Consider the following 26800-nt stretch of genomic DNA (forward strand, 5'->3'; position numbering starts at 1 on the left):
GAGCAGTTTCTTAGAGGAGGTAGCATTTGAGCTGGGCCTTGAGAAAGGCATGTAATTTAGAATCCGGAATGTGACAGGTGGGGAGCAGGAAGGGGGCAGGCTCAGACCCAGAGATGGGGAATCACAGGTCCTTCATTAGAACCACAATCAAGCAGCAAGAAATGGAAAAATGGGTTGGATTCAAAGCCCAAAATTCTTAGAGAAAAGACTTAAGAGTTTATATTTGTTCCAGAAGTTCTTGACTCTCTTGTCTCAGAATCTCCTTAAATGCTTAAAAAATACTGACAATCCCAGGGGTACCTGGGAGGCTCAGTCGGTTGAGAGTCTGACTTCAGCTCAGGTCATGATCTCACAGTTTGTGAGTTCGAGCCCCATGTCAGGCTCTGTGCTGTCAGCTCAGAACCTGCTTCAGATCCTCTGTGTCCCCCCTACTCTCTCTGCCCCCTCCTTGCTCACGCTCTCTCTCTCAAAAATGAACAATCATTAAAAAAAAAAATTACTGACAATCCCAAAGAATTTGAGTTTATGGGTTATATTTACTGATATTTATGGTATTATAAGTTAAAACAAAATTTTAAAATATTTTTATTAATTCATTTTTAAATACAAATAATAAGCCTATTACGTGTTAATAACATTTTATGAAAATAGCTGTATTCCCCAAAGCAACAAAAGACGTTTAGTAAGAGGAGCAACACTACGTCTTTGCCAATCTCTTCAACTGTGCAGCTCGTATCTGGAGTCTCCCATCAGTTTCTGCTCTCCATCCACTGTGATCTGTTGTTTTGGCTGAAGCACAGGAGGAAAATCCAGCCTCCCACAGACACGAAGTCAGAAAAGGGAGGGTTTTCTGACTCTTTCTTTGCATTCTTTGAGAGCCACAGCTGATTTTCTAGGTGGGGGAAGCGGGAGGAGGGTTCCTGAGCAGGGAACTGACAGGGTCAGACTTTGAGAAGAAGTACGTGGTGGGTTAGTTAGAATTCTTTTAATCTGAGTGTATTTCTCTTTCCCTATTCTTTCAGTCATTTCTATAAAAACCACCAGAAACGCCCACGACATAAACATGCAGATATACAGGTGCAACGCTCACCTTTTCCTCCTTCCAATAACTTTTTGACAGAAAGCCTCGGGAGGGGCTCAGCCTGCAGCGATGACACTTTGGAGGCTGGCGTGTTTGCCCTGCTGTGAAGTAGGGTCTGAAGTATGAGACAGTCCTCCAGCTGTTTCAGCAGGAGCTTCCAGTACTCGGTGTCAAGAGAGAGGGCCTCCCAGGAGTCGGTGAGGGCCTCGGAATCAGCACCCAAGACTGTTTGGGAAAACTAACAGAAAACGCACTGGTGATACTCTGGCAAAGAATCTGGATCGACATTAACTTGAATGAGCTTTTAACTTGAAAGCTGATGACAGACCGTCAGGATACATCACAAAGCAGCACACAGATGCTGGTTCACAAATGTTACTACTTGACTGGGATGGAACAGGAGGGACAGGAGGAGACGGCAGGCTCTGGGGCAACAGTGAGTTGGACTCACTGCTTCGACATTTGCAAGAAGATCTGCAGTAACGCCCGATTCATCCAGTGTGTACTTCAACACGTTTGCAGGGCCATCCTTGACAAGGGCCCCGGTCTCTTCGGTCAGTACCGGGTACTGGTATCTCTTCAAAATGCACTCACCAACATACAAAACGTATCTCAAACTTCTTCTCTTTCCATTATTATAAACATCTTAAGCCATATTTAGCATATTTAGCAATTTAGCATAGAAACTATACTCAGGCCGACAGTGTTAAGTGAACGTCTACAGGCCCATTTAAGTGGCTCATCCAATTAAATGCAATGTCCCCTAGAAAGAAATTATTTGATCTACCATGAGATATGAGATTTTTAAAATTTGAGTGTTCAAGGGATGAGGAGAAACCACAAAGCAAAACGGTCAATAGGAAACTTTTATGTGTCATTCAACACTACATCCCCTAAAACAACTTCTGTTTATAAAAGAGGGGGCAGAGGTTATAAATACAACCGTAGAACTTGAGAGCTAAAACAAAGCTCAGAAATAACGCAGTCTAACCCTGACCTCCTGCAGACGGAACCGAAGCAGGAGATACATGTTTAAGGGACTTACCACACACGAGGGGGAAGACCTCTGCCCTCCACCTGCAGGACTTTACCCCTCATGCCATGAGGTGATGGCTCAGCTCAAATACGCATGCCATCTGAATAAACAAGTTAAGGGCAGCACCCCTCACTCCCAGTAAGACAAATAAGAACCTGCTGGGCACACATTTCAAACTCCAGATGTTCCGTAACACTGAAGACACCGCAGCCCCGACGCAGGCTGGACAGGGACAGACCCAGCCCATCCAAACATGGGCGCGCCCCTGCCCACTTACTTTCTTCTCAGTCAGACTGTTCGAGATCTGTGCGGCAACGGAATGGCCGACGTGTGCAGACAGCAGGGCGGCCCCGTTGTTCTCAGACTGAACACAAGCCGTCCGCATCTGCTGCCACCACGGGGACACAGACTGGGAGTCCCAGGTCTCGTCGATGGCCACTGCAGGCAAAAAGAGAAAGTTAAACAAGAGACTCAGAGCTTGTCGATTTTTTCTGGTCCAATCTTTACATCAAATGTAATGCAGAAGCTAAATTCCCCAGTTATGCACTGGTAGATTTCTGAATGACTCAGAAAACAAATCCATAACTTCTCTTATCAGAATACTTATATCCCATTTATTTAGGCTGCCTTTAGTGGTCTTGCTTCTGAATCAACTGTAAATCTGTGGAATATTTTCATCATTGCTGAAAACTACTATTGAATTTTTTTTTAAGTTTTATTTTACTTATTTTGAGAGAAAGCAAGAGTACAAGCAGGGGAGGGGCAGAGAGAGAGGGAGAGAAAGAAGCCCAAGCAGGTTCTGCATTGTCAGCGCAGAGCCTGATGCGGAGCTTGAACTCACGAACCCTGAGATCCTGACCTGAGCTGAAACCAAGAGTCGGATACTTAACTGACTGAGCCACCCAGGTGCCCCACTACTACTGAATGTTTTGATGTAACGGATTATTATTCTAATGAGGCCAAAAATAATTTAAAAAATGACCTCCACCAAAGACCATATGACTTACCTCAATGAATTAAGAAAACGCATTGTTCATATCACATTACTTTTGATGCCACAAAATATAAATTTAATTTCCATAAAGCATGCTTTGAACTGAGAGCCATTCATACATAAAAGAATCTGCAGAGAAACGTTTTGTACACTGTAGTCTCCTTTTATTTCGAGAAAGCATCCTCCTTTCCCAGTTTTGTGGTTTTCAAATGGTAATTAATCTTCATTTGCAAAAGCAGCAGCCTGCATCTCAGGGCCTGGGGAACCACAGTTTCCACCGGCATCTATCTTACCTCTCATCTTGCTCAGGAGGGACAGCATCGTGTGAAGACAGCACACAGACTGCGGTTTATCCAAAATATCTTTTTCCTTGGAAAGCCAAACACTTAGCAGCAGAGCCTGAAATCAAATTTAAATAATTTTCAGTAAAATAAATAAACAAAAGGTTGCAGTTTTCAAGAGAGCACATGTGCGTATATGAGTGCTTCAGTCCTTCGGAGGGAGAAAGAAGTGGTTGCTTATTGTATCACATAACACGAGGGACAGAAAAGGCACCTTGTCTACTTAAGAGATTCTCTATCATCTGTCAGATAACTAAATTCCACCGATTCCATCTCTTCTTTGGGTTAAGCATTGCCTTCCAGGTTGAGCCTTGATTACGGAGGATATTACCAGAAAGGTCACTACCAAGTTAGCATAGATCGCTGTGGATTGGTGAGAAGCCACTCAGCCGACTGGAGGAAAGGAAGGATCTGGAGCTGTGGACCATACCCCGCATTGGCCACAAGGCACTGTGGACTTGGCAATGGTGAACAGACATGTACAACTATCAGATTCTAGTCTTTAAATAAGGCATGAGAAACAGACTTTAAGCAAAAACACCTAAATCAACATAAGTGACTTTTAAGATGCCTATGAACCAGCATACCTACTGAAAACTCAAGTATTTGAAGATGTATAACATTTGTACACAGATAATTCTGAGATAATGAGAAGTTCAAAGGCACAGCACCACACCTGTCGGTACCGGTGTTTGTGGAAAGCCTGAACCTTCATGTAAAAAAAAAAAAAAAAAAAAAAAAAAAAAACCTTGAAAAAAAAAGGATGATTATCACTTTAAATATATTAGTACAAGTAATTCTCAAAAATTCAGAAGAGTAGGAAGTTGAAGAAGTGTGTGAAGGAAATTAACCTATGAGAACGACCTAAAGGGCCAGGAGAGGGAAGTACCTGCCAGGCATCACCCCGTTCAATTCCAACAACCTTGTGGCAGGGATAGTCTCCCGCATTGTACATATGACGAAAAGTAACTTACCCGGTACCATATAGCTAATGAATTAGGCCTAAAGTCTGAACCTAGATCTGCTGGATTCTAACACGCATGTTTTCTTTTCTCTTTAAAAAATTATACATGTGCACAGGCATGTACAAATAAACTTACATGTTACATAATTTTTACAAATAAAAAATACACACTTCTAAAAGTACTGTTGTTTTCTTTTGATTTTACTTGTCTCCCTTTTTTAACTCTTATGTCTCTCCCTATGTCAGCCTTTCTACCTCATCCTATCCAGGCTCTGGGCTGTCAGCACCGAGCCCGATGTGGGGCTCGAACTCACAAACTGTGAGATCATGACCTGAGCCAAAGTCGGACGCTCAACCAACTGAGCCACCCAGGCGCCCCCAAAACTTTTTTTTTTTTTTACAACCAAATATGTGCTTTCATATTTGCCTGCGTATTCATAAGACAATGTGAACAATAATAAGTGCTAATGATTATACAGAGCTTACCATGCGCCAAGCCACTAGTAGTGTTTTAAGTATAGCTACCCAGAGAGCATTCGGCAGGGGGGATAGCAGAGAGGTGGTCACTGCTTTATAAAAACACGGTCATATTATGCCATGTTCACTCCACTTGCCACACAACATCCTATGTAGTCCACGAAGTTTTGACTGACTTTATCCACTTATCAAGGTTATTCCCTCTCTTCCAGATCTTCTCGTAACCTCATACAACAGTGCTACTTATAACCACTAGGCAGGCTAAAAAAAAAAAAAAAAAAAAAAAAAAAAAGAGTTGCCTGCAAAGGCAACAAAGACACTCCAAAATCCAGAACTTAACCATGTCAGTGTTCGATGAACACACATGCTATGAAGCAAATCAAAAGGAAATGAGGGAATTGGCACAATTTATCTTTTAGCTTCACTGTTAGTTGCCATTAGATTCACTCTGAATAATTTCAGGCACAAAATATAGGCCCCAGGGGTATTTTAAGAGCACATCAGGTTTCTTTTTTTTAATGTTTATTGTGGAGAGAGAGAGAGAGAGCGAGAGCATGAGCAGGGGACGGTGAGAGAGAGGGGGAGACACAGACACTGAAGCTCCAAGATATCAGCACAGAACCTGACTTCATGAAACCAGAGATTATGACCCGAACCAAAGTCAGAAGCTTAACCAACTGCACCACCCAGGCACCGCCCAGGTTTCTAAACACACTTAGAGGTTTACAGTCTGTCTTTTCAAGCTTGATTCATCTCCTCATCAGCAACAAAGTTTCAAAGTGCTCAAAAAGATACACAACCCAAGGGGCTACTGCAGGCTAAATCATACTTAGACAAATTAAATGCCATACCCTGAATCTTTCTTCATACTATAAACCCTTCTAGTTTTCTCTCCAACTAACCATTCCCCCTTATCCACCACCACCTTTATTTAGCAAATTCTAAAACAAAACAAAACAAAACAAAAAACTATTCTACCGAACCCTCTTTCTTTGTCTCTCTCTGGGTCAGCCCTGTTTTTCTAACTTTCTTCCACCAAGGTAATCTTTGCTTATGACACAGTGGGTGTTCCCCATTTTCAATAAACTTTAAAAATTCCAATCAGCTTTGCTTTAGTTTGCATGTAAAAAGTCAGTATGAAAGAGAGGATGCCATGGGAGTCATCAGAACACAATGACACAATTTTAGGATCACTTACAAGCAATAGGAAGATTTTTTAAGCATCAGAAAAAAGTAAGGTAAAAGGAGAAAAATAAAGAAGAGAATACAGAGATAAGATACCACATAAAAACATACACATGAACATACATAACAGAGCAAGCATACAGAAGGTAGCTATAACTAGTAAATACAAAATATTTTTTCAATACATCACAGTAAAAAATGTCAGCTTAATACAACGTGGATATTCATACTATCAATGTATACTGTTGTTTCACACACAAATGTCACATCTTGACACACTAACAGATAATATGTGAGTATGAGATTTTTATTAAGAGAAACTCTGAGAGGAAATTCAGTTAATTCCTCTTTTCTAAGTCAAGCAAGATCTAAGACCTGGTAAAACCTGTACCTAAGAATGAAACAGAAAATCCCAGGAGTCCTTGGTAGCTGCTTCTAATGCTTAATGAATTAATTGTACCTCTTGCTAAGTATCCTCCTGTAATAGTAATAACCCAGATGTTTTAAACCCTTCCCTCAGCAGAAATGCCAGCAGACAGAATGTGAGGAAGCCATCTGTTAAGTCCAGTCTCTACTTAAAAGAAACTTCTCTTGTCAGTTTTTTGGAGGAGCCTTACTTTCCAGTCTTTGCTGAAAACTAGATCTGTTTTGGGTTACAGATTTAAAACTTGATAATATTCCACTGAGGGTAATTAGAGTTCTAAACATTATCGTTTTAAGCATTTAAAAACTATCGGGCTATCGGTCTGTGAATTACACTAATATAGTAAAATAGTGACTAAATCAAATGTAAGTTTTACAAAAAAAAATGGTAAGTATATCTAGAAATATTTCTAAACTTAAAAATATATACCGCCCAAACACATACAACCTAGATTACAAGTACCAAATTTCTTCATGAACATAATTCCAATAAAACTATTATGAAAATATTGCAGAAAAATAGGAAGAATTAGCATTTCAAATAGTGTGTCTTTATAACAGTAATAATATATTTTGCTGAAAGACCAAACACCTTTTATTCATGTTTATGTGCCTAACTCCTAAAAGTCTGTTACTCCTTGAATATAATAGACATTTATTCTCTTTTAAAAAACGTTTTAAAATTTAATAGCCTAGAGAAATATCACTGGCCAATATTTTGACACTGGCACTAACTGCTTTGGGGATGAGCAGGATGAAGCAGGACACACACTTACTACACGGGGACACAAAACCCCTGCACTTTATCTCCCTGAGGTCAGATGGCTTAGTTGCGGCCTCAACGTGCCGGCCACTATTTTCTCTGATCAACGTGACCACAATGACCAAGCAGCCTTCTTGAAAAGCTTGTCTTTTTTTTTTTTTTAATTGTATATTCCATTTCTTACTCTTAACTCTTAGGCTTTGTATTTTTTTTTTTTTAAAGACATTCCCCCTTCCCTGCCTATTCATACTATTAATTACACACTTTAAGTGAAAATGCCTTGTTTATTTCTCTGTACTCACGGCAGGATTTTTAAAAATTACACGGCTGCTTAACAGCTTTCAGCTATTGATAAAATACTTCTAAAAAAAAAAAAAATCTAGCCGTAAACCATTTGTCTGAGAAAAACAAGGGAAAAGAGATGAATCATTTGGAATGTGTGAAATACAATCTCTCAGATGAGTTTTTAAAATAATTTCAAATTATAACCCACTTTATAAATTCTACAGCACAATATTTCTATAGATCACAGCTTTATGGGTTTAAAGCAGGGAGATTTCCTACATAATATGTGTCACTTGATTACCTTACAACATCTATATATTTACAATAGGGTTCACTGATTTTAAGTTGGGTGGCCAACGTATCTTCATTCCCCAAAGTTCCCCTGTGCTTCCTGGCATCAGTCTCCAACCCCCACCCTCATTCTCCAGCAAACGTCCATCTCCCCTGTCCCTATATTTTTGCTTATTCTAGTATTTCATACAACTGAAATCATACAGTGGGCAGTCTTGTTTCTGGATGTTTTCACTTAGTATAATGCTTTTGAGATTCATTCATTCATTCATTCATTGCACAGTTATTCTGTGTACCAGCAGTTCACTCCACTGTATGGATACCATCGTTTATCCATTTATCAGCTGGTGGATATTTGGGTTGCTTGCACTTTCGGCTGTTACGAATAAAGCTGCTGTTAATATCTGATTCCAAATCTATGTGGGCATCTATTTTCATTCCTCTTAAATACCCAGGAGTGAGATTGCTAGAGTTTATAGTAAATTTATGTTCAACGTTATAAGAAACTTTCAAACTGTTTTCCAAAGTTGTTGTGCTATCGTTTGCGTTAGCCGTGCTGAGAGCTCCGATCAGTCCACAACTTCTTCAACACTTGACGCCATCAGTAGACTTCATTTCAGTCACCCTGTTGAGAAAGAGGCTACCGTACTTTTGTTTAGCATTTCCCTAACAGCAAATGATGCTGAACACCTTTCAGGTGATCACTTGCCATTTGTATGTATCTTTTTTGGTGATGGGTCTGTTCAAATCTTTTGCTTTTTTTTTATTGTACTGTTTGTCTTATTACTGAGTTGTACAGATTCTTTCCTAATGTGCCTACAGTTCATTTATCAAGTATAAATTCTGAAAGAGAGGCTTGCCTTTCAGTTTCTTAACAGCTGTAAAACATAGAAGTTTTGAATTTTGATGAAGTGTAAATGATCAATATTTTTCTTTTATGCTCATGCTTCTTGTGTCCTATGAAATCTTGGCTCAATCCAAGCTGTCCCCTATGTTTTCTCCTGTAAGTATTGTAGCTTTAGCTCTTATATTTATGTTCCATTTTGAGTTAATTTTTATATACGGAGTGAGGTAAGATTTGAGGTTCGTATTTTCCCAGTTTCTTAGACCCCAGACTTAATGCAAATAACAATTTGTTGATATTGATTAAACACAGTGTGAAATAAGAAGTCTTCTGTACTCATCCTGTTTAAGCATCTCAACTTTGAATAATAAGCAATACTTACCTCCTCTCTTTTTAACTTTTTATTTCATAACAGTGAAAGATTCACTAGTGGCACACACACACACACACACAAAAACACTCAAGGAAGTTCCATGCACCCTTCCTGCAGTCTCCCCTAATGCTAACATCTTACACAATATCAAAACCAATAAATTAACACTGGTAAAATTCATAGAGTGTATTCAAACTTCACCAGTAATACATGCACCCATACGTGTGTGCATGCAATTCTACCAAATGTGTAACTTTGCAAACACACTACCACTATAAGCACTTAACTATACATCAGCACAAGACTCCCTTGTGTTAACCCTTCTAGCCATACCTGTCCCTCCCTGCTCACTCACCCATCACCTTTGGCAACCACTAATCTATTCCCTATCTCTGTAACTGTGCTATTTCATGACTGTTACAAAAACAGAATCACACAGTACATGTCTTTCTAAGATTGGCATTTTTACACTCAACATATCTTCCTTGCGGTTCACTAGAGGTGTTGTGTCAATCAATGGCTCAGTCCTCTTTATCGCTGAGAAGTATTCCTGGTAAAGCTGTACCACAGTTTAACCATTCCCCCACTGAAGGACAGTTGCGTAGTTTGCAATTTTGGGCTATTATAAATGAAGCTGGTTTTGGGGTGCCTGGGTGGCTCAGTTGGTTAAGCATCTGACCCGATTCTGGCTCAGGAAATGCTGCCAGGGTCATGAGATGGTGGGACAGAGCCCTGTGTTGGGCCCCACGCTGGGCATGGAGCCTGCTTAAGATTATCTCTCTCTCTCTCTCTCTCTCTCTCTCTCTCTCTCTCTGCCCCTCCCCTGCTCAAACGCACATGCTCTCTAACAAAACCAAAAAACGCTGCTTATGAAAATCCATGTACCATCTATATGTATCTTTAACTACTTTACTTTCGGACATACATACTGCAAAGTGACAGAGAATGGAATCTGTTTTTAGAAGATTAAATGTTCAATTAAAACAATACATGACCACAGTCAACAGGCTTACGGAGGGAGACTGCCCAAATCCTGGCCAAAATAGGAGATGTTAGTAAGGATGTGAAAAAGTATGTATTTGTGCATGTAAGGCGGGGAGGGAACAGAAAAGGGATGACGACAGGGTCCTTTGCAGAAGGGCAAACATTTAGTGTTGTCATTCTCTACTGGATGATTCTTTTGTTTTACATTTGTTATAGCACAGAGACTAAACCCTAACCTATTTTCAAAGTTTGGGAATGTTTGATAACAACTCTGTATTGCTTTAAGGGAAGTTGATTTTGTTCTGTAAATAAGACCTTTTTTAGTTCCAATATGAACATTTTCCTTGATGATCACAACCCACTATAAATGCACGCATATGTGTCAGATTCTAAATTTATTTTAGGCCAACCATGGAACATGCATGCTACAATTTATAGAGCATTAGAGAAATAATTATTACTCAAATATGGTAACTATAAGTTTCTCTGATCATTTTTGGGAGGTTTGATGTATGTTGTATGATATGCTTTAGACAATGGCATTTAAACAAAAGACTGACACTTCCAGATGACATCAGCAGGGAAGAAGAGCATGCGAAGAAACCTTACCAACAACAGCTGAGGGCTAAGTCCAGCTGACTCCAAAGTACGACACATATCCTCAGTAGAGCTTTCTCCATGCAAACACTTCCAAAAAAAGAAGCTGCCTAGTAAAACAAAAGCAAAATGCATGAACCAACAGCTACTTACCATTTGGACTAACATTCTTCCTGAATTGCAACCTAGATCCTCAGAGAAGCAATGCAGCACGAGAGAAGAGAAATGAATGGTTCGGTTTGTTGACTTTATAGCAGAAGGCAAATCATTCCATGTCTAGCACTGTCTCTTTAGTATAAGTAATAATCAATAAAACTTTTATGACATAGTGTCTACATATCCAGAGTATCTTATGTTAACTGAAAAACATACATTAAATTTTCTCATTAATTTACTTTTGAAACAAACTGAATCTCTGAGATGCTGTGAACTCCTCCCAGGCTTTCATCCAGAAGAGGCAGGTTTCAAAGAGCAGTTTATCATGCCACCTACCTAAAGCCACATACTCCTCTTCACTCATCTTTTTTATGTTGATCGCATCTTTCTCATATTCTAAATATTCCAGGAATGTTTTTACAGGCAACACACCATCCTTATCATCAGAGAATCGGACGGTAGTAGTTCTGGACTTTTCCTGTTTGTACTTCTCTAGTAATGCCTGGAGCTTATGCAGTTCTTTTTCATCAAGCCTCAGTAACACAGCCAAGTCCTTAAAAAATAGGAAAAAAAAAAGTCTTTTTTTTTTTTTTTTAATTTTTTTTTTTTCAACGTTTATTTATTTTTGGGACAGAGAGAGACAGAGCATGAACAGGGGAGGGGCAGAGAGAGAGGGAGACACAGAATCGGAAACAGGCTCCAGGCTCCGAGCCATCAGCCCAGAGCCTGACGCGGGGCTCGAACTCACGGACCGCGAGATCGTGACCTGGCTGAAGTCGGACGCTTAACCGACTGCGCCACCCAGGCGCCCCGGAAAAAAAAAAGTCTTGAATAGACCATGACTCTTTCTCTGACTCTGCCAAAGGAGTCGACCCCATTATCTGAGGTGAAATTCAAGGCTATGAGCAAAAGACGGCTGTAACGTACTCCGCTTAAAACTTTACTCTCAAATCATGAGTGGGGTGTTATTTAAATAAATTAATCTTGAAATACTACATATAACTAAAAGTACCATTTTTATATAATGTCTTGAGAATATTCTCTTCTAAAATGTTCGGATTACAGCTAATCGTATTAATGTATAATCAGAAAAAAATTACAAGAGTATCAACTACAACCCTTGTGATTCTAAGAAAACTAAAGGTCTGTTTGAAACAATATTTATTAAGCAGCAAAAACACAATAAAATAAAATACTGGAAACCAATCATCACTGTATTTACATGTATATCCTCTATGTAATTCTTAGGGACACAGGGATTGAAAAGTCACAGATAACATCCTGCCAGGCTTTCAAACTATTTTTATACCCCATATGTGCAAAAACATCTCCTGATACTATTATTTTTCTAAATTAGGAATAAGCATACACAAATACACACATACGTAAGAGACCATTTTGCCACAGCAAGCACAGCTTTCTTCCCCCCATGCTACCTGATAAAACTGCGCTTGTTTAAGAATGCAGCTTTCTATTTATTAAGGCTGTTGTTTTTAAAAACAAGCAGTAAATTGCAAAGTGCACTGAACACACACCAGCAGTTCAATGCTATACTGAATTGATATGAGCTTATATGAACTATGTCCCACAGACAACAAGAATGATTTCAAATTTGAATTCTAGTTTTACATGTACAATATTGGCCATTCAGCCTAGAAAATGACTGTATATTTTTGAAGGATCTAAAAGTCCACAGCAAAATATAATTTTTATAATTCTTAAAAAGTGCTTTAAAACTTAAAAAAAGAACAATCAGTTAAGAAACTGATTTCTTAAATTTTCTAAATCTTTTCTATTTACAGACTATACTGGGGCTATTAAGTGGAAATGAATTCTATAAGGGATTGATTATTAATGACATATACTTAACTTTCTCTGGCAAAGTAGGAGGGTTTGGATCTTACAAAAAAATTAAGCACTTAAGAATCTATGAAACGTCTAGGCAATCCTACAGACATAATTAAATCAACCTGACCTTTTTGTTGTTTGAAAGATACTATTGCTGAAGTAGAAAGAAAAACAAAAGATCCCCAAAAATGGCTTTGTCGTTTATAATGGCAATCACAGAAAATGATGAAGACTGTTAAAATGCTTTTATGAAATCCATCTATAATCCCAAAGATTAAAAAGATGTTAAGAATATGTAAGTGGTTTCCAATAGAGAAAAATCTTCTTGTTTTTGTTTAAGAATTTTTTATTCACATACGTATATTTAAAATAAAAGGCTTCCACTTTAAACCTCAATTAAGTTTCAGATACACCTGGTAATTTTCTAAAAGCATTATCAGTGACTTGACAAATAACTAAAATCGCTTAGATAATTTTCCTTTAGAGAGAGAAGTGGAAGACAAGAGGCTTTCAGGGCAAGCGACCTGTGCCCAGTCACACACGAATCTGAGGGAAAGACAGGACAATATTTCCCTCTGTTCCCTATTAAGAAATTTATTTATTTATTATTTACTTCCTTCCCTATTGATTGCTCTGTATGGAAAGTAAGAATTTGTATACACGCCCCAGAAATGAGTAATACTGCACCGTAATGAAGATTACAAGGCGCTGCCATTTTTTAATGTTTTACAGAATAAAAACATAGAACAGTTACTATAATGAAACACTATGATGTAAGACAGAATTTTTTAAAGCATTATGTAGAATACAACAGAGCAAGCTGTAGGAATGTGTTCACAAGACCACCACAGAAAACCAATCTCTTCTGTTTGGCAGAATCTTTTTTTTTTTTTTCTTTAAAGAAATTAAAATTTTCCTACTTTAGTAAACCAAGTTTATTGTAATTGGCAAATCTTGTCAAACTTACGTGGTATGAAGTAACCTTAAAAAAATGAGAAAAAAATGCTTCTAGGGTAGTAAAAATAGATTAATAATAAAATGTAATATCTTAGCATAAATAATATAAATTTAACATTAAGGCACAGAGAGCCAGCAGGGGGTCTGGTAAAGAAATACACCTTTATACTTCCTAAAAATTCTTAATTTTCTACTTTACTATCAATTAAAACATTAAAAATAATCCAAGAGATTATTTTGTATGATGAGGAGAATTACTTACATTATCTGAGAATGGTGTGTCTGAATGAAAATCAAGGGAATTTAACTGACTGACAGACTCATAAAGATGGAGTAGTTTCAGTTTATTGGCACAAAACTGTAGCAATCCTTCATCCACAGACTCCAGTTCTAAAAAGGGGGAGGGGAAAAAATACATTAAAGAGATCTAGTTAGCCGACTCACAAAAGATTTTTCTCTCATTAACATTCATAGTCTTATACACTTCCCTGATGTTTTATTATTTTTTTAATTTAATTTTTTTATTTTTAAAAATTTATATCCAAATTGGTTATCATATAGTGCAACGATTTCAGGAGTAGATTCCTTAGTGCCCCTTCCCCACTTAGCCCATCCCCCCTCCCACAACCCCTCCAGTAACCCTCAGTTTGTTCTCCATGTTTATGAGTCTCTTCTGTTTTGACCCCCTCCCCGTTTTTATATTATTTTTGTTTCCCTTCCCTTATGTTCATCTGTTTTGTCTCTTAAAGTGAAGTTTTGTCTCATGAGTGAAGTCATATGGTTTTTGTCTTTCTCTAAGTTCACTTAGCATAATACCCTCCAGTTCCATCCACATAGTTGCAAATGGCAAGATTTCATTCTTTTTCAGAGCTGAGTAATATTTCATGGTATTTATATACCACATCTTCTTTATCCATTCATCCATCAATGGACATTTGGGCTCTTTCCATACTTTGGCTATTGTTGATAGTGCTGCTATAAACACGGGGGTGCATGTGTCCCTTCGAAACAGCACCCCTGTATCCTGTGGATAAGTGCCTAGTAGTGCAATTGCTGGGTCGTAGGGTAGTTCGACTTTTAGCTTTTTGAGGAACCTCCATACTGTTTTCCAGAGTGGCTGCACCAGCTGGCATTCCCAGCCTGATGTTTTATTCTATTAAATATTGAGGTACTTAATAAGCTACAAGTATATATTTTCCATCATGGAAAAATGTCCAAATTCTTAAATGAAATAAGGCAGACTAGTAGTGGGGGGAGGTGGGGAAAAACAGAAAGAGCTACCTGAGTCTAATACTCAATTTTTAAAACACTAAACCGAAAGCAGCCTTGAAGGTATCCTCCGTCAGCCCGGAGCTCACACGCTGCCTCCTGTGCCCACACACAGAGGACGGCCGGCAGGAAGCTGCCTGGCTCCCGTTACCATGGTGCCTGCTGCCAACTGTGACTGTGACAGGCCCACCCTCAAGGGAGGCAGAGACCACAGTGACATTCCCCATCCGTCCATCAGGCTTCTTGAAGAAAGTTTAATACCAGAGAAATACTCCTCTCTGTATAAAACATGCCTGTGTGGCAACTTACAAAAATTTTTTAACCTTTTATTTATTTTTGAGAGAGAGACAGACAGACAGACAGACTGCAAGTGGGGGAGGGGAAGAGAGGGGGAGACACAGAATCCCAAGCAGGCTCCAGGCTCTCAGCACAGAGCCCGACACAGGGCTCGAACTCACAAACCGTGAGATCATGACCTGAGCCGAACTCAGATGCTTAACCGACTGAGCCACCCAGGCGCCCCTCCTGCATGGTAATTTAGATATAACCTAATATAAAACAACTATTATTTCAAAAGACAGACACTTTACCTCCAAGAGTTGTTATAGCCACAATAAAACTTATTAACATATTAAATAGGTAAAATTTTTAGGAATCCCAGTTCTGGGTAGAACTTGAAACCAGTGATGATTTTATAGAGCTCCAACAGTGGTGTTTGGTTTATTCTCAGCTCAGTGCAAGATAAATTCTGACTTAATAAATTTTAAGATTTTGATAAAGCCTTGAGGGACAGGGGAGCTTCAGAAGCAAACTATGCTTTTTAAAAGACATTTCCAATAAGTTGTATGCACTAAAGAAGTTCACTATCTTCCAAAAGGCAGCTTTAAATACATGTGGAGAAAGCAAATCTCAAAATTAGGATGCTGAAAGTGTTGAAAGAGGATACTATGATTTGCTAATTAAACCACTTTACGTTGGCTTAAATATAAATATAAAGCTGGCTTTATATAATTAACATGACAAGCAGAAAGTCACAACTAGATGAAGTCTGCAAATTGCACACTACAATTTAATTGATGTTAGGGATTCTGAATAAATTGAATTTTGCTGGGCTAGCTAGCTGGAGTACAGAGTTAAAATCCTACAGATAGAGATGTAATTCTTTTTCGACAAATTCTGAACAGCAAAAAAACCAAAAACAAACAAACAAACAAAAGCAGAACTAATAATTTACTCATAGTCTGATTTGGGAAGTCCTCAGTTGTTCCTGAGGGAAATGGATGAGAAAATGTGGATTCTACACACTAAAAGAATATTAATTCAAAGCATATATTTTTTTTTTATCATTTTCCCTGTCAACACAAAATTAAAGAACTCTTCATCTGCAGAAACCGTTCTCCTCCCATAAAGGAAAACAGAAGAAAATGCCAGCAAGAGAACCTGGCTGTTTTTTGCACACCACCAGCTCATCTCCTCCCCGTGCCAATGGCTTTCACATGTGTATAGCTGTATCAGAATAACCACTTCTCGCCATCCTATGCTGGTGTCCTTCCCCCAGTAAAGAGATTTGAAAGAGAAATATTTTTATATTCAGAGAAAGCTCAGATGAAGATCAGCGCGTATACTAAATAGGGAGTAAAAGTCTCCAAATACCATGTCTTATATGTATTATTTCCACGCTGAAGTAACATCATGGTATCTTTAACAGGAACAGCTTTCTATAATCAGAATTGTAAAATCTGAAGTGAGACCAGAACCCCCAATCAGTACAAACCCTATTACCTTGATTTTTTAAAGTGTCCATTAAAGTCTGAGTGATGTTTCTAAGGCAGGAAAATGGTAAACGTTCACTTGCCAAAATGCTTTCCAAAGCCTGGAAGAAAGATATTGAGCAATTGCAACAATTAAAAGGTAATGATTTTGTTTTTTAAGTTTTGTATTTATACCTACACCTTCGTTGCCCCAAATTCCCAAGGGAAGCTCCATTGGTAAGATGTTTTAGCATACGTACCTGAGAATGAGGGTTGCATCATACGTAATAATCAATGAATTTCATCGCATACCCAATATGGTGGATGACAAAGAGTCCGGACTCAGAATGAGACAACTAGAAGGCAACTGGTGTTTAACAGAACGGCCAAGACAAACAGAAACTGAGACAAAGCCATTCACCAGTAAGAAGAGTGTAAGTCTATACCCCACGGGCATAAATGAAAAGCAGAGGCTGTTGCTGATGTGCCAATAACAAAATCTGACAAGAACTTAATTACTGCCTAATGACTGCATTTGAGCACGGCCAGGTCAACCTACAGGCCATGGGAGATATATATGGCGCCACCTCACCCCAGCTACCTCTCCTGCCCTCCCCCCAGTAGATGCTCTAGAGCCTTCACCATAGTTCCAAAATCTCCCTTTATGCCTAAAGAAGCAACCATAAGAATCACCAATGGGTAGACACAGCGGCTGAAGCTCATACTTACCCTTTCATACTACCACGTTAAATTGGCTTTTTTATCGATGAGATTAAATAGTTTCAAAAGCAGGCTGAGAATATGGCATGAGACAAAAATGGTATCACAACCCCCTCTGTGTGTGTGTGGGAAAGAAATGGGCTCCGAGGGTGGCTCAAGAGGCTGGTCAAGCCCATGATGTAGTTGCCTCACTACATGGTGGATATAAAGAAAGTGACTTTTGAGAAAGGTAACACCCAAGAAAATGTAACCGCCTGTGTTCTGGTATTTATTACACAGAGGGGCAGCTGGCTGCCTATTTGTTCAGTCTTCTCAAGCCTAACCTGGTTTCCTTTCCCCCCTTAGTGTTGAAAACAATACACAACTTTTACTATCAGCTTTTCCTGCATTTTTAATAAAATTCATAGTTTCACGCACAATTCAGTAGTGTAGTAATTTTTAAAAAGGCCAAGATGACAGTTTGTAATATGCTAAAGTTCCCAGTTTTGTTGTTCCAGGATGTAAGGTAAGAGAAAAGACAGTATCAAAATGAGAAGCCTTGTTTGGGTGAGAGCCCTCCCTTTCTACAGATTCTCTGAACTACCTCTCCTGGGTGCCCGCCTTGTCAGAGGAACGTCAGCTTTCATAACCAAGACTCTGCCCTGAGGAAAATGAGAGCTAATTAGCCCTGTCAGAATGGAAACTGGATGAAAAGTCACAGGGACTTGCCTGTTTTACAATAAAACAAGAAGTGTCTCAACAAAATGACTACCACAGTAAGAGGGGATAAGAAATCAGTATTCACTAAATTCTCCCACACATCCGGCATTACTTTAGTTGCTGTGGATTATGAAACAGACATCTTTGGTGAAGACCCTACTTGAAGGGGCTTAAACGAGGTAAAAAGGGAAAAAAAAACTGGTGAGCTATAACCCATGTACATCAAGTCATTAGAAAACAAGGAGCCGTTGGCTATTTGGTTCTGATTAAAAGTAGACTAGGAGTTCAGAGATGTCCACGGGGATTGAAGCGTTGTGTAAGAACTCAGACAGCCAAAACTCAAGCAGCATTATGAGGGTTTTGATAAGAGGGTGCGAGGACAGAAATCACAGTGAACTGTCACAGCAGAATCCCAAACCTGGCAAAACTCAAGAAGCCTGACAAGGGCCTCTGACACAGCACACGTGAGAACGCAAACTAGCAGCACAAGGACTTTGAGAAGCAATTTTTCATCAACTAGTACAGCTAGCGTAGCTCATGCCCTACAATTCCCCTCTTAGGTATAAAACTCAGGAGAAACTCTTGCACACCGGGCACCAGGAAACAAAGATACAGTATCCTAGTACAAGGATAATCACAGTATCAGGGTAATGGCAAAAAACCAAAACACCGGCAACAACCTAAATGCCCACCGACAGGAGGCGAGTGAAGAAAGTAGAGTCACAGGGTGGAATCCATACAGTATGTGAGCACATGCAGTACGTCCATCAACTGTAGAGAAACGAGATTCCGAACACTGGTCACATTAGGGATGGGGGAGGGGACTGAGGAGGGACAGGAGGCTCGTCAGAGTTCCTGGTAACATTCTATTTCCTCAGGGGGCTGGTCATACATAAGTGTTTATTATTATTCTTTAATCTGAATAAATGCTATGTATATACACGTGTGTCTGTGTCTAAAACATGCATACACGTGTATGGTAGTATTGCTTAATTTTTAAAAGAAAAAGAAGGAGAAAGAGACAACACAACTTCCATATATGAATATAAAAAGGATGCATGAATAAAAACATGAAAAGGAAGACGTTAACCTGTCATGTTTGGAGGGAAAGAGGAAAACAAAGGCTTTCTTAAGAGAAATAGGTTACAGCCACTCGTCAGGAAAATTCACATGCATACTTACTTGTTTCTTCGTTGCAGGATACTTAATATCAAGAATTAATCCCTTTATTTCTGTTTCAACCAAATCTACAAAGAGAACATTAACCACATTTTTCACTATTATTACAAGGTAAACTTTATGTGGAAAGAAAAATGCATATATTTGTAGCTATCAGTCAGTCTAAAGGACTTCTGGTTTCTCTCACATTGTTACTTTACATGAATGTTAATATCTCCCAGGTGGCAAGCTTCATCTTTACAGAGCAATTCCAATAAAATATATACAGGATTACTTGCAGCTCACCTTATTTTAAGGAATTGCAACTGCTCAGAGATGAATCTTTTTTTTGAGAGAGAGAGAGCACAAGTGAGCACACAACAGTAGGGGAGGGGCAGAGGGAGAGGGAGAGAGAAACTCAAGGAGGCTCCACGACCAGCGCAGAGGCCGACCCAGGGCTCCATCCCACGACCTTGAGATCATGACCGGAACTGAAATCAAGAGTCAGACTCTTACCCAACAGAGCCACCCAGGCGCCCCTGAACTATTTCGATTGCTCTGTTTATAATATGCTATTAATTTAGAAAATGATGAAAGAGCATGCTTTGTTATTTTGACTAAAGGACACCCACCGAGATTGGGAGGTTTTGTTTTCAGCAGGGTCGCCAGTTTCTTCACTAGGTGCATGTCCTTGGCTCGCTCACACTTCTTGTCGCTAAAACAATAAACACAACAAATTCTTACAGAACATGAAATCGCTTTCCTTCTAAGTCTGGCACACTCCAACTCTCTTTTCCTTTATGTTCTTCCTACTTAACTTTAAAGATCTCTGTCTAGGGGCGCCTGGGTGCTTCAGTTGGTTGGGCGACCGACTTCGGCTCAGATCATGATCTCACGGCCCATGAGTTCAAGCCCCACGTCGGGCTCTGTGCTGACAGCTCAGAGCCTGGAGCCTGCTTCCCATTCTGTCTCCCCCTCTCTCTACCCCTCCCCTGCTCACGCTCTGCGTCTCTCTGTCTCTCAATAATAAATAAACGTTAAAAAAAACAAAATAAAGATCTCTGTCTAATGAGAAAAAACCAGCAACAACAATAACTACAAGACCAAGAGCAAAACACGGGATGGAAAAGCTAGCAGAGGGATACCTGATAGGTCTTACCTCAGTGCTAAATGGAAAGGAACGTTTACTGTTTTCACACTTCCAGACACTGGATCAACAAGACAGATCTGGTAAGTCTGTGGCTGCCAGCTCTGACTGGTGACATTATTTAAGCCCATTATCTTATAGCCAGGATACAGAAGCCTGAGGAAATCACATACCAATACGGTAAGAATATTAGAGAAAGGAGAAATGCCAGAAGTGCTTATATTATAGCTAGGGACCCCTACGTTAGTCTCGATTTGGGGGCACCACTAAGTAAAATAAACACTAACTGATACCAAGAACACAAGTGAAGCAGAGGTGACTGGTAGAATGACGCCTTGTTAAAATGTGTTAGAAAAATTAAGTGACAGGCCTATGGCAAACAAAGCATTCACCTCACTTAACATCATCTCCATGGGAATCTGAAGGAATCTCTCCTTTTGAGCCCCCACAGCATAAGTAAGGGATGGGGGCAAATGGCAACACCACAGGTCACTTTATTAAATTCAGTAGCATATCATGGCCTTTTCATTAAGATTTTTTGTTGTTGTTATTAAATACTTAATCCTTAATTATATACCAGGCACTCACAGGGAAAACCCATAATAGAGAACACTGCAATTCTCAAACGACTTGCAATCTAATAAGTAGCTTTAATAAAAGCTTTACTTGAACAAAAGCATTCCTTTTTGTAACCAGGAAAATGACGGGGTCTGCGGCTTACCTGCAGTGCTTTCCCACGTTGAAGGCTCCTACCCTAGGCCCCTGCTGTGTGCCCCACACTTCCAAGATTCCCCTTCTGGGTGCATAGATCACAAGGAACTGAGCTACACGACTTGGACCCTGAGTATTTCCAAAGGGGGAAAAATCCGCCTTTTCTGGTACCCTTTCGTGGAGGTCCTCTACGATTTGCATCCAACCGATCTGTGCATCTCGATACCCTTTGAGACAGAGGAAAAGGGAAGCTAATTAGTTAATTAATTTAGGTTCAATCATAGCTTTCTGATGCACTCTGGGATATTTTAGCCAGGGGTTTAAGAAGACCTATAAAAGCACATTACCTTTTTATTATGAAATGGCTTCAACAGAAAAGATAATAATAATTGTAACAAATACTGACTCAATCACCAAGTCATACTAAATCCAGAATTTTGTTAAATTTGCTTCCGATCACTTTTTTTCTTTAAAAAGAAAACGGCTGTCATTAAGGCTTCATGAGTCCCTTCCCTGATCCCATTCTCTCCCCTCCTTCTCTTTAAAAAATTCTTTCCCTTTAAAAACTCTGGGGGAGGTTACCAGGCTTGGATTTGAATAAAAGTCCCATTAAAATGTAAGAAAAAGATCAACCTGATCTTGTGCTTTTCAAATCCTGTGGTGCTATGCAGACGGGGGGGATGTGGTGCCAGGTGGCAGCAGGAAGCCCCTGCCTCTGAGAAGAGGCAGCCGACACAGTCTTCCATCTCAGGGGGGCCCCTTCCACCGGCCACAGGCCCCTCTCTTCCAAATATGGGGGAACAGCACCAGCCGCAGAAGGGAAGGCCACAATGCCTCCAACAACATCGCTGTAGTGGATGTGGGCCTACTGGGACACCTATGTCTTCTATATTCTGGAAAAGTCTTGCTGAGAACCATCCCTGATGTTATTTCAGAAGACAGACACCAAGAAGAAATGATGTGTCTGCGGTGCTGAAACCTACCTCTATAGACACTTAAACATGTAACAGGTAAACACTGCAAAAATTCTCTGGCAAGAAGGTGATACTGGTCTCCATCTGTCCAGAGTACTTTAATCTCCTCAAATCCATTTTTCCTCGCATTGCTAAGCAGAGACCACATTGCATCACAGCTGGGATTTCCTACCATATTACTAACATATTACTATTCCAAGGATTCCAAAACAATGCATTCTCCCCTTCTTCCTTGGTCAAAGAGATTTTACCTTTCTCAGGCTGACAATGTGCCTAGATATTTTCAAGTCTCCCTTATAGTTAGGTATGACTATGTGACTAAGTCCTGACTAATGCACTGTGGAAAGAGCTTGGCAGGGAATCATCTTCAAAGCGGACTGGCTCAGTTGGAAGTTCTTCCTCTTCCTTTCTTCCTTCATGGAACTCAGACAAGAAGACTGGAGCTCCAGTAGTCATTTGAACCATGAAATAACCTTGAGTAGGGAAGCTACATAAAAGGCGACTGGGCTCCTGAGGTTGTCATGGGCATATCATTACAATCCTGAACTTGAGTCGTTTATTAGCAACTAACTACAACTCCTAACTGACATTTTACCAAGAAACTGACCCCAGCAGATGGATATGGAAGTCAAATAAGAAAAAATTATTTTGCTGTCTTTAGTTTGAAAGACTTAGCATTCTAGATTTGAAGAGAACATCTGACTTAAGTGTGACCTTGTGAAGTGGAATGAATATAACAGGAGCAAGAAACTGACTTCAGGAATTTGACAAGGACAGAATTGAAAAAGACATAAGGAAGAAATTAAAAGCATATAAACTGATCAAACTTAAAGTTAACAGACCAACTGGACTGGATCAAGTGTGGCTGATGGGAGTTCTTGTTAAAAAAAAAAAAAAAAAAAAAAAGCAAGCAAGCATACACGTAATGCATTAAGCAGTGTTGTTAATTAGGAGCTGAAGGATGAGAATACTGCTCAACTATAGGGGTAAAAAGCAAATTAACTTTTTTCTAGATTTTTATAAGGAAGTACCTTTCCACATGCGTATTGCGATTCCTCTAGCTACATCCAATAAAATAACTCTGCCAAAATCATCCGTTACTGCTGCCAGCGTGTTACATGGAGACAGACATATACTTTCACCATGGCGTCTAGAATCTGGAAGTCCAAATCTGATATTTAAAAGAAAATAAAAAGCTCAAATCAAACTCCAATCTAGAAAAAGTTAACAGAATAATGAAATGTGTAAATAAAATAGGCAAAATCTGCTTTTAGGTAAAGAAATATAAACTTTGCACGGATTCATGGTGAATTTATTAACTAATCATACCAGACATTTTGCAACACAAAATGCATAAGAAGTTTCTTCCATTATAAAATAAAAACAGGTAAGTTTTATTTCATAGATTTTCCACATAAGTACCCATAATCTTATATTTTTAGAGAATATCAAGTATAACTATCTTTTCTTGATGAAGTGTTATGTCAGAGGAAACAGTACCCTCATGACCAATTTTAGAATACTACAAGCATATTTTGCCTGTCCTAAGTTCATTTTTTTTTTTAATATTTATTTTGAGAGAGAGCATACAAACATTCAAGCAGGGAAGGGGGAGGGGGACAGGGAGAGGGAGAGAGGGGGGAAAAGAGAGAGAGAGAGAGAGAGAGAGAGAGAGAGAATCCCAAGCAGGTCTCAATCTGTCAGCATAGAGCCCCATGAGGGGCTTGAACTCACGAACCGTGAGATCATGACCTGAGCTAAAATCAAGAGCTGGACGCTTAACCGACTGAGCCATCCAGGTGCCCCTTAAGTTTGTATTTCTAACCTCTACTTTCTGCTAGATACCATAATCTACTGGCACCAACAAATCTGCCTGAAGAACTCTCCCTCTTCTAAATAACTATATTATTATTATTATTTTTTTAATGTTTAGTTTTGAGGAGAGAGAAACAGAGCACAAACAGGTGAGGAGCAGAGAGAGAGGGAGACAGAATCGGAAGCAGGCTCCAGGCTCCGAGCTGTCAGCACCAAGCCCAATGCGGGGTTCGAATTCACAAGCTGTGAGATCATGATCTGAGCTGAAGTCAGATGCTCAACCACCCAAGCCACTCAGGTGCCCCTAAATAATTATCTTTAAACTGTTCTTGGTCTATAACCAATCTTACTAGAACTGCAAGATAAAAGTAAAGAGGTACTACAAAAGGACCAAGTGCACTCACTTTGAGAAAAGCCCCTGAAACAAAGTGTCCAAATTCTGTTACATCTGTGTGCAGGCAGAGGGCAGCTTAGCTTACTTCTTGATTCTTAAGTGAATTTAGAAAATGTGAGGTGTTACAGTATTTTAAAATAATATGAAACAACCTTAGAGGATAATCTTCAATAAATTTTAATAACAGACAGTTCGTTATATCTCTTTAGTTAAAGAATATCTACAAGGGGGGGTGGATTCTGTTTCCCTTCATGGTAGTATTTTATATTAGGTAACACAAACGATTTAAAAACAAAATCAAGCAAAAATCACGCCCTCTCCCTGCACAATCTGACAAATACACTATCCTACAGCACCAGTGAAGTCAACAAAAAAGCACAAGCCTGCATTCCTCAGAGTGCTTGAATGCACAGACTCCTCGTTTTTGTTTTTGTTTTTTTTAAAGAAGTTACTAAGCACTTTTTAAGTTTACACAGTTGATTGACAAACTAAACTTTCTTTAAAAAACTGTAACCGCTATCTGGGACGCCTGGTGGCTCAGGTGGTTGAGCATCTGACTCTTGATTTCAGCTCAGGTCATGATCTCACAGTTTGTGGGATCGAGCCCCATGTCAAGCTCCACACTGCCGGCACAGATGCGCTGCTCTCTCTCTCTCTGTCTCTCTGTCCCTCCCCCATGCAGGCATGCTCTCTCTCTCTAATAAATAAATAAACCTAACAAAAAACTCAACAGCTATCACAGAACTAATTTTCCTAAAACTTAAGCTAAGGTTCTAGGTGTTTGCAAGAAAGCACACTCCACAAACACACACTGAGCGCCTACTGTATGACAGGGAGACAGCTGTGGACAGAACACACGACAATCACTTCCTCGTGGAGTTTATATTCCGACAGAAAAAGTCTCACATTAATGACTTTCAGAAGCTCCACAAACTCACGAGATCAACAAATCAACCAAACTCACAGAAAGACCATCGTGGCACCTGGGCGGCTCAGTCGGTTAAACACCTGACTTCGGCTCAGGCGACGATCTCATGGTTTGTGAGTTCGAACTCCGCATCGGGCTCTGTGCCGACAGCTCGGAGCCTGGAGCCTGCTTTGGATTCTGTGTCTCCCTCTCCCTCTGCCCCTGCCCTGCTCATGCTCTCTCCCTTTCTCTCTCAAAAATAAATAAAACATAAAAAAAATTTTTTTTAAAAGGCCATACATTTCACGGTACATTTTCACAAACACACAACGGGAGATGAGCACGGCCAACTTGCCTTACAGCTAACGGGGCAGCGGGCTCCACCTTTGGCTTCTGCTTCGGCACCACCTCTTCCTCGTGCTTACTTTTCCAACCGAGCCAACCACTGACCGGAAAGAGAATTTAGAATAAAACCAGGGCTTCCAACATTCTAATGTGCAGATTATCAAAACAGATGTGAAAACCAAGCGAGATACAAATTAGATCATCTTGCAGTCGAGCGTTCCGTAATTACCTGGCAGCGTTAAATAAAGCCGAAGTGAGCTTACTTGCAACAGCCAGGGCAACATGAGATAATAATGGTTGTGTGCTTCCCTGAAAAACAAGACATTTGAAAGAGAACAGGGAATAGCTGACAACCAAAATATACTTTCTAAACAAGGCTTACTTTTAAAGATTTTGAAAGGCTGTAAAGCCTGGAGCATCAAAAATAGCATCTTTCAGAGAGTGCAATAAACATGATTTTAGGAAGTAGGAATATAATCAGAAGTTTTAACTCTACAGTTTAAAAGTGAAATCACCAGCAGTCCATTTTATCTTCAGGATTAGCCTCCTTAAATTGTAATTTAATTTAAAAAGTTTAACTAGGACGTTAACATGGCATTATTCTAGCAAGGCTGTGGATCTCCTGTTTACTCACAACTGGCTCCCGTCCCTCTTTTTTTTTTTTTTTAATGTATATTTTTTATGAAAGTAAAAAGATAGTTTGGACAAATCTAAGAAGGCTGTTTTATAAGCGAGAAATAAGAGCCACCAAGTCCAGAACCTAACTTTCCCCTATTTTTAGGAACCAATTTTCACCACTTGTATCCACCACAGCGGGTAACTTTACAATTCCTGATTTACTGCACTCTGGTGGGCTATAAGTAACCCTGAGACGCTGATTAGTGCACCAGTGTTTAAAGACAAATCAACCGTTCAGGAAGCTGGGGGAGCTGAAATGGAGAAATGTGTTGGTTTTACGCTGACTTTAGTACCTTTTCAGTTCACCTAAAGAATCTAGAAGGAAGTCAGTGGGGACTAATTTTAGCTTAAATTGAAAACTTAGAAATGTAAACTGCCTAATCTTTCTAAGGCTAACTTACAATATCCAATTTGCAGACAAGGTGAAAAACCGAGAGAGGCCTTACCCGTGATCAGTGACAAAACTCTTACCTCTAAAGCATAGAAGAAGCCAGTGAATGGATTGGACCCGACAGTGATGTACTGAGACATGGCAGGTGGGCTGTTTTTAATTGCTGCATTAAATCCACCTACATTGGAAGCAGTCTTCATTTGATCAAACGGGGACAGAGTCATAATACCTAATGACGAAAC

The 26800-nt window shown here is 39.6% G+C and overlaps 1 protein-coding gene across 5 annotated transcripts in view; it reads right to left on the bottom strand.

Moving 5' to 3' along the window:
* Positions 1-26800, bottom strand: part of RAB3GAP2 (RAB3 GTPase activating non-catalytic protein subunit 2) — a 104395-nt gene that overhangs the window by 23420 nt on the left and 54175 nt on the right. For all 5 annotated transcript variants that reach the window (XR_003966042.2, XM_030303123.2, XM_030303127.2 and 2 more), the window contains exons 10-24: positions 26639-26787; positions 25719-25798; positions 25500-25589; positions 23060-23199; positions 21065-21281; positions 20356-20499; positions 19829-19911; positions 19221-19285; positions 16651-16741; positions 13862-13989; positions 11131-11347; positions 10651-10748; positions 3405-3510; positions 2395-2555; positions 1091-1319 (exon numbers count right to left, since the gene is read on the bottom strand). Coding sequence is in view for 4 of the 5 variants with exons in the window: in XM_030303123.2 (XP_030158983.1) it covers positions 1091-1319; positions 2395-2555; positions 3405-3510; positions 10651-10748; positions 11131-11347; positions 13862-13989; positions 16651-16741; positions 19221-19285; positions 19829-19911; positions 20356-20499; positions 21065-21281; positions 23060-23199; positions 25500-25589; positions 25719-25798; positions 26639-26787 (1998 nt within the window). In the remaining variant the exon portion in view is untranslated. The remainder of the gene's footprint in view (positions 1-1090; positions 1320-2394; positions 2556-3404; positions 3511-10650; positions 10749-11130; positions 11348-13861; positions 13990-16650; positions 16742-19220; positions 19286-19828; positions 19912-20355; positions 20500-21064; positions 21282-23059; positions 23200-25499; positions 25590-25718; positions 25799-26638; positions 26788-26800) is intronic.

This window comes from Lynx canadensis, chromosome F1 (assembly GCF_007474595.2).
Source record: "Lynx canadensis isolate LIC74 chromosome F1, mLynCan4.pri.v2, whole genome shotgun sequence".
Taxonomy (NCBI): Eukaryota; Metazoa; Chordata; class Mammalia; order Carnivora; family Felidae; genus Lynx; species Lynx canadensis.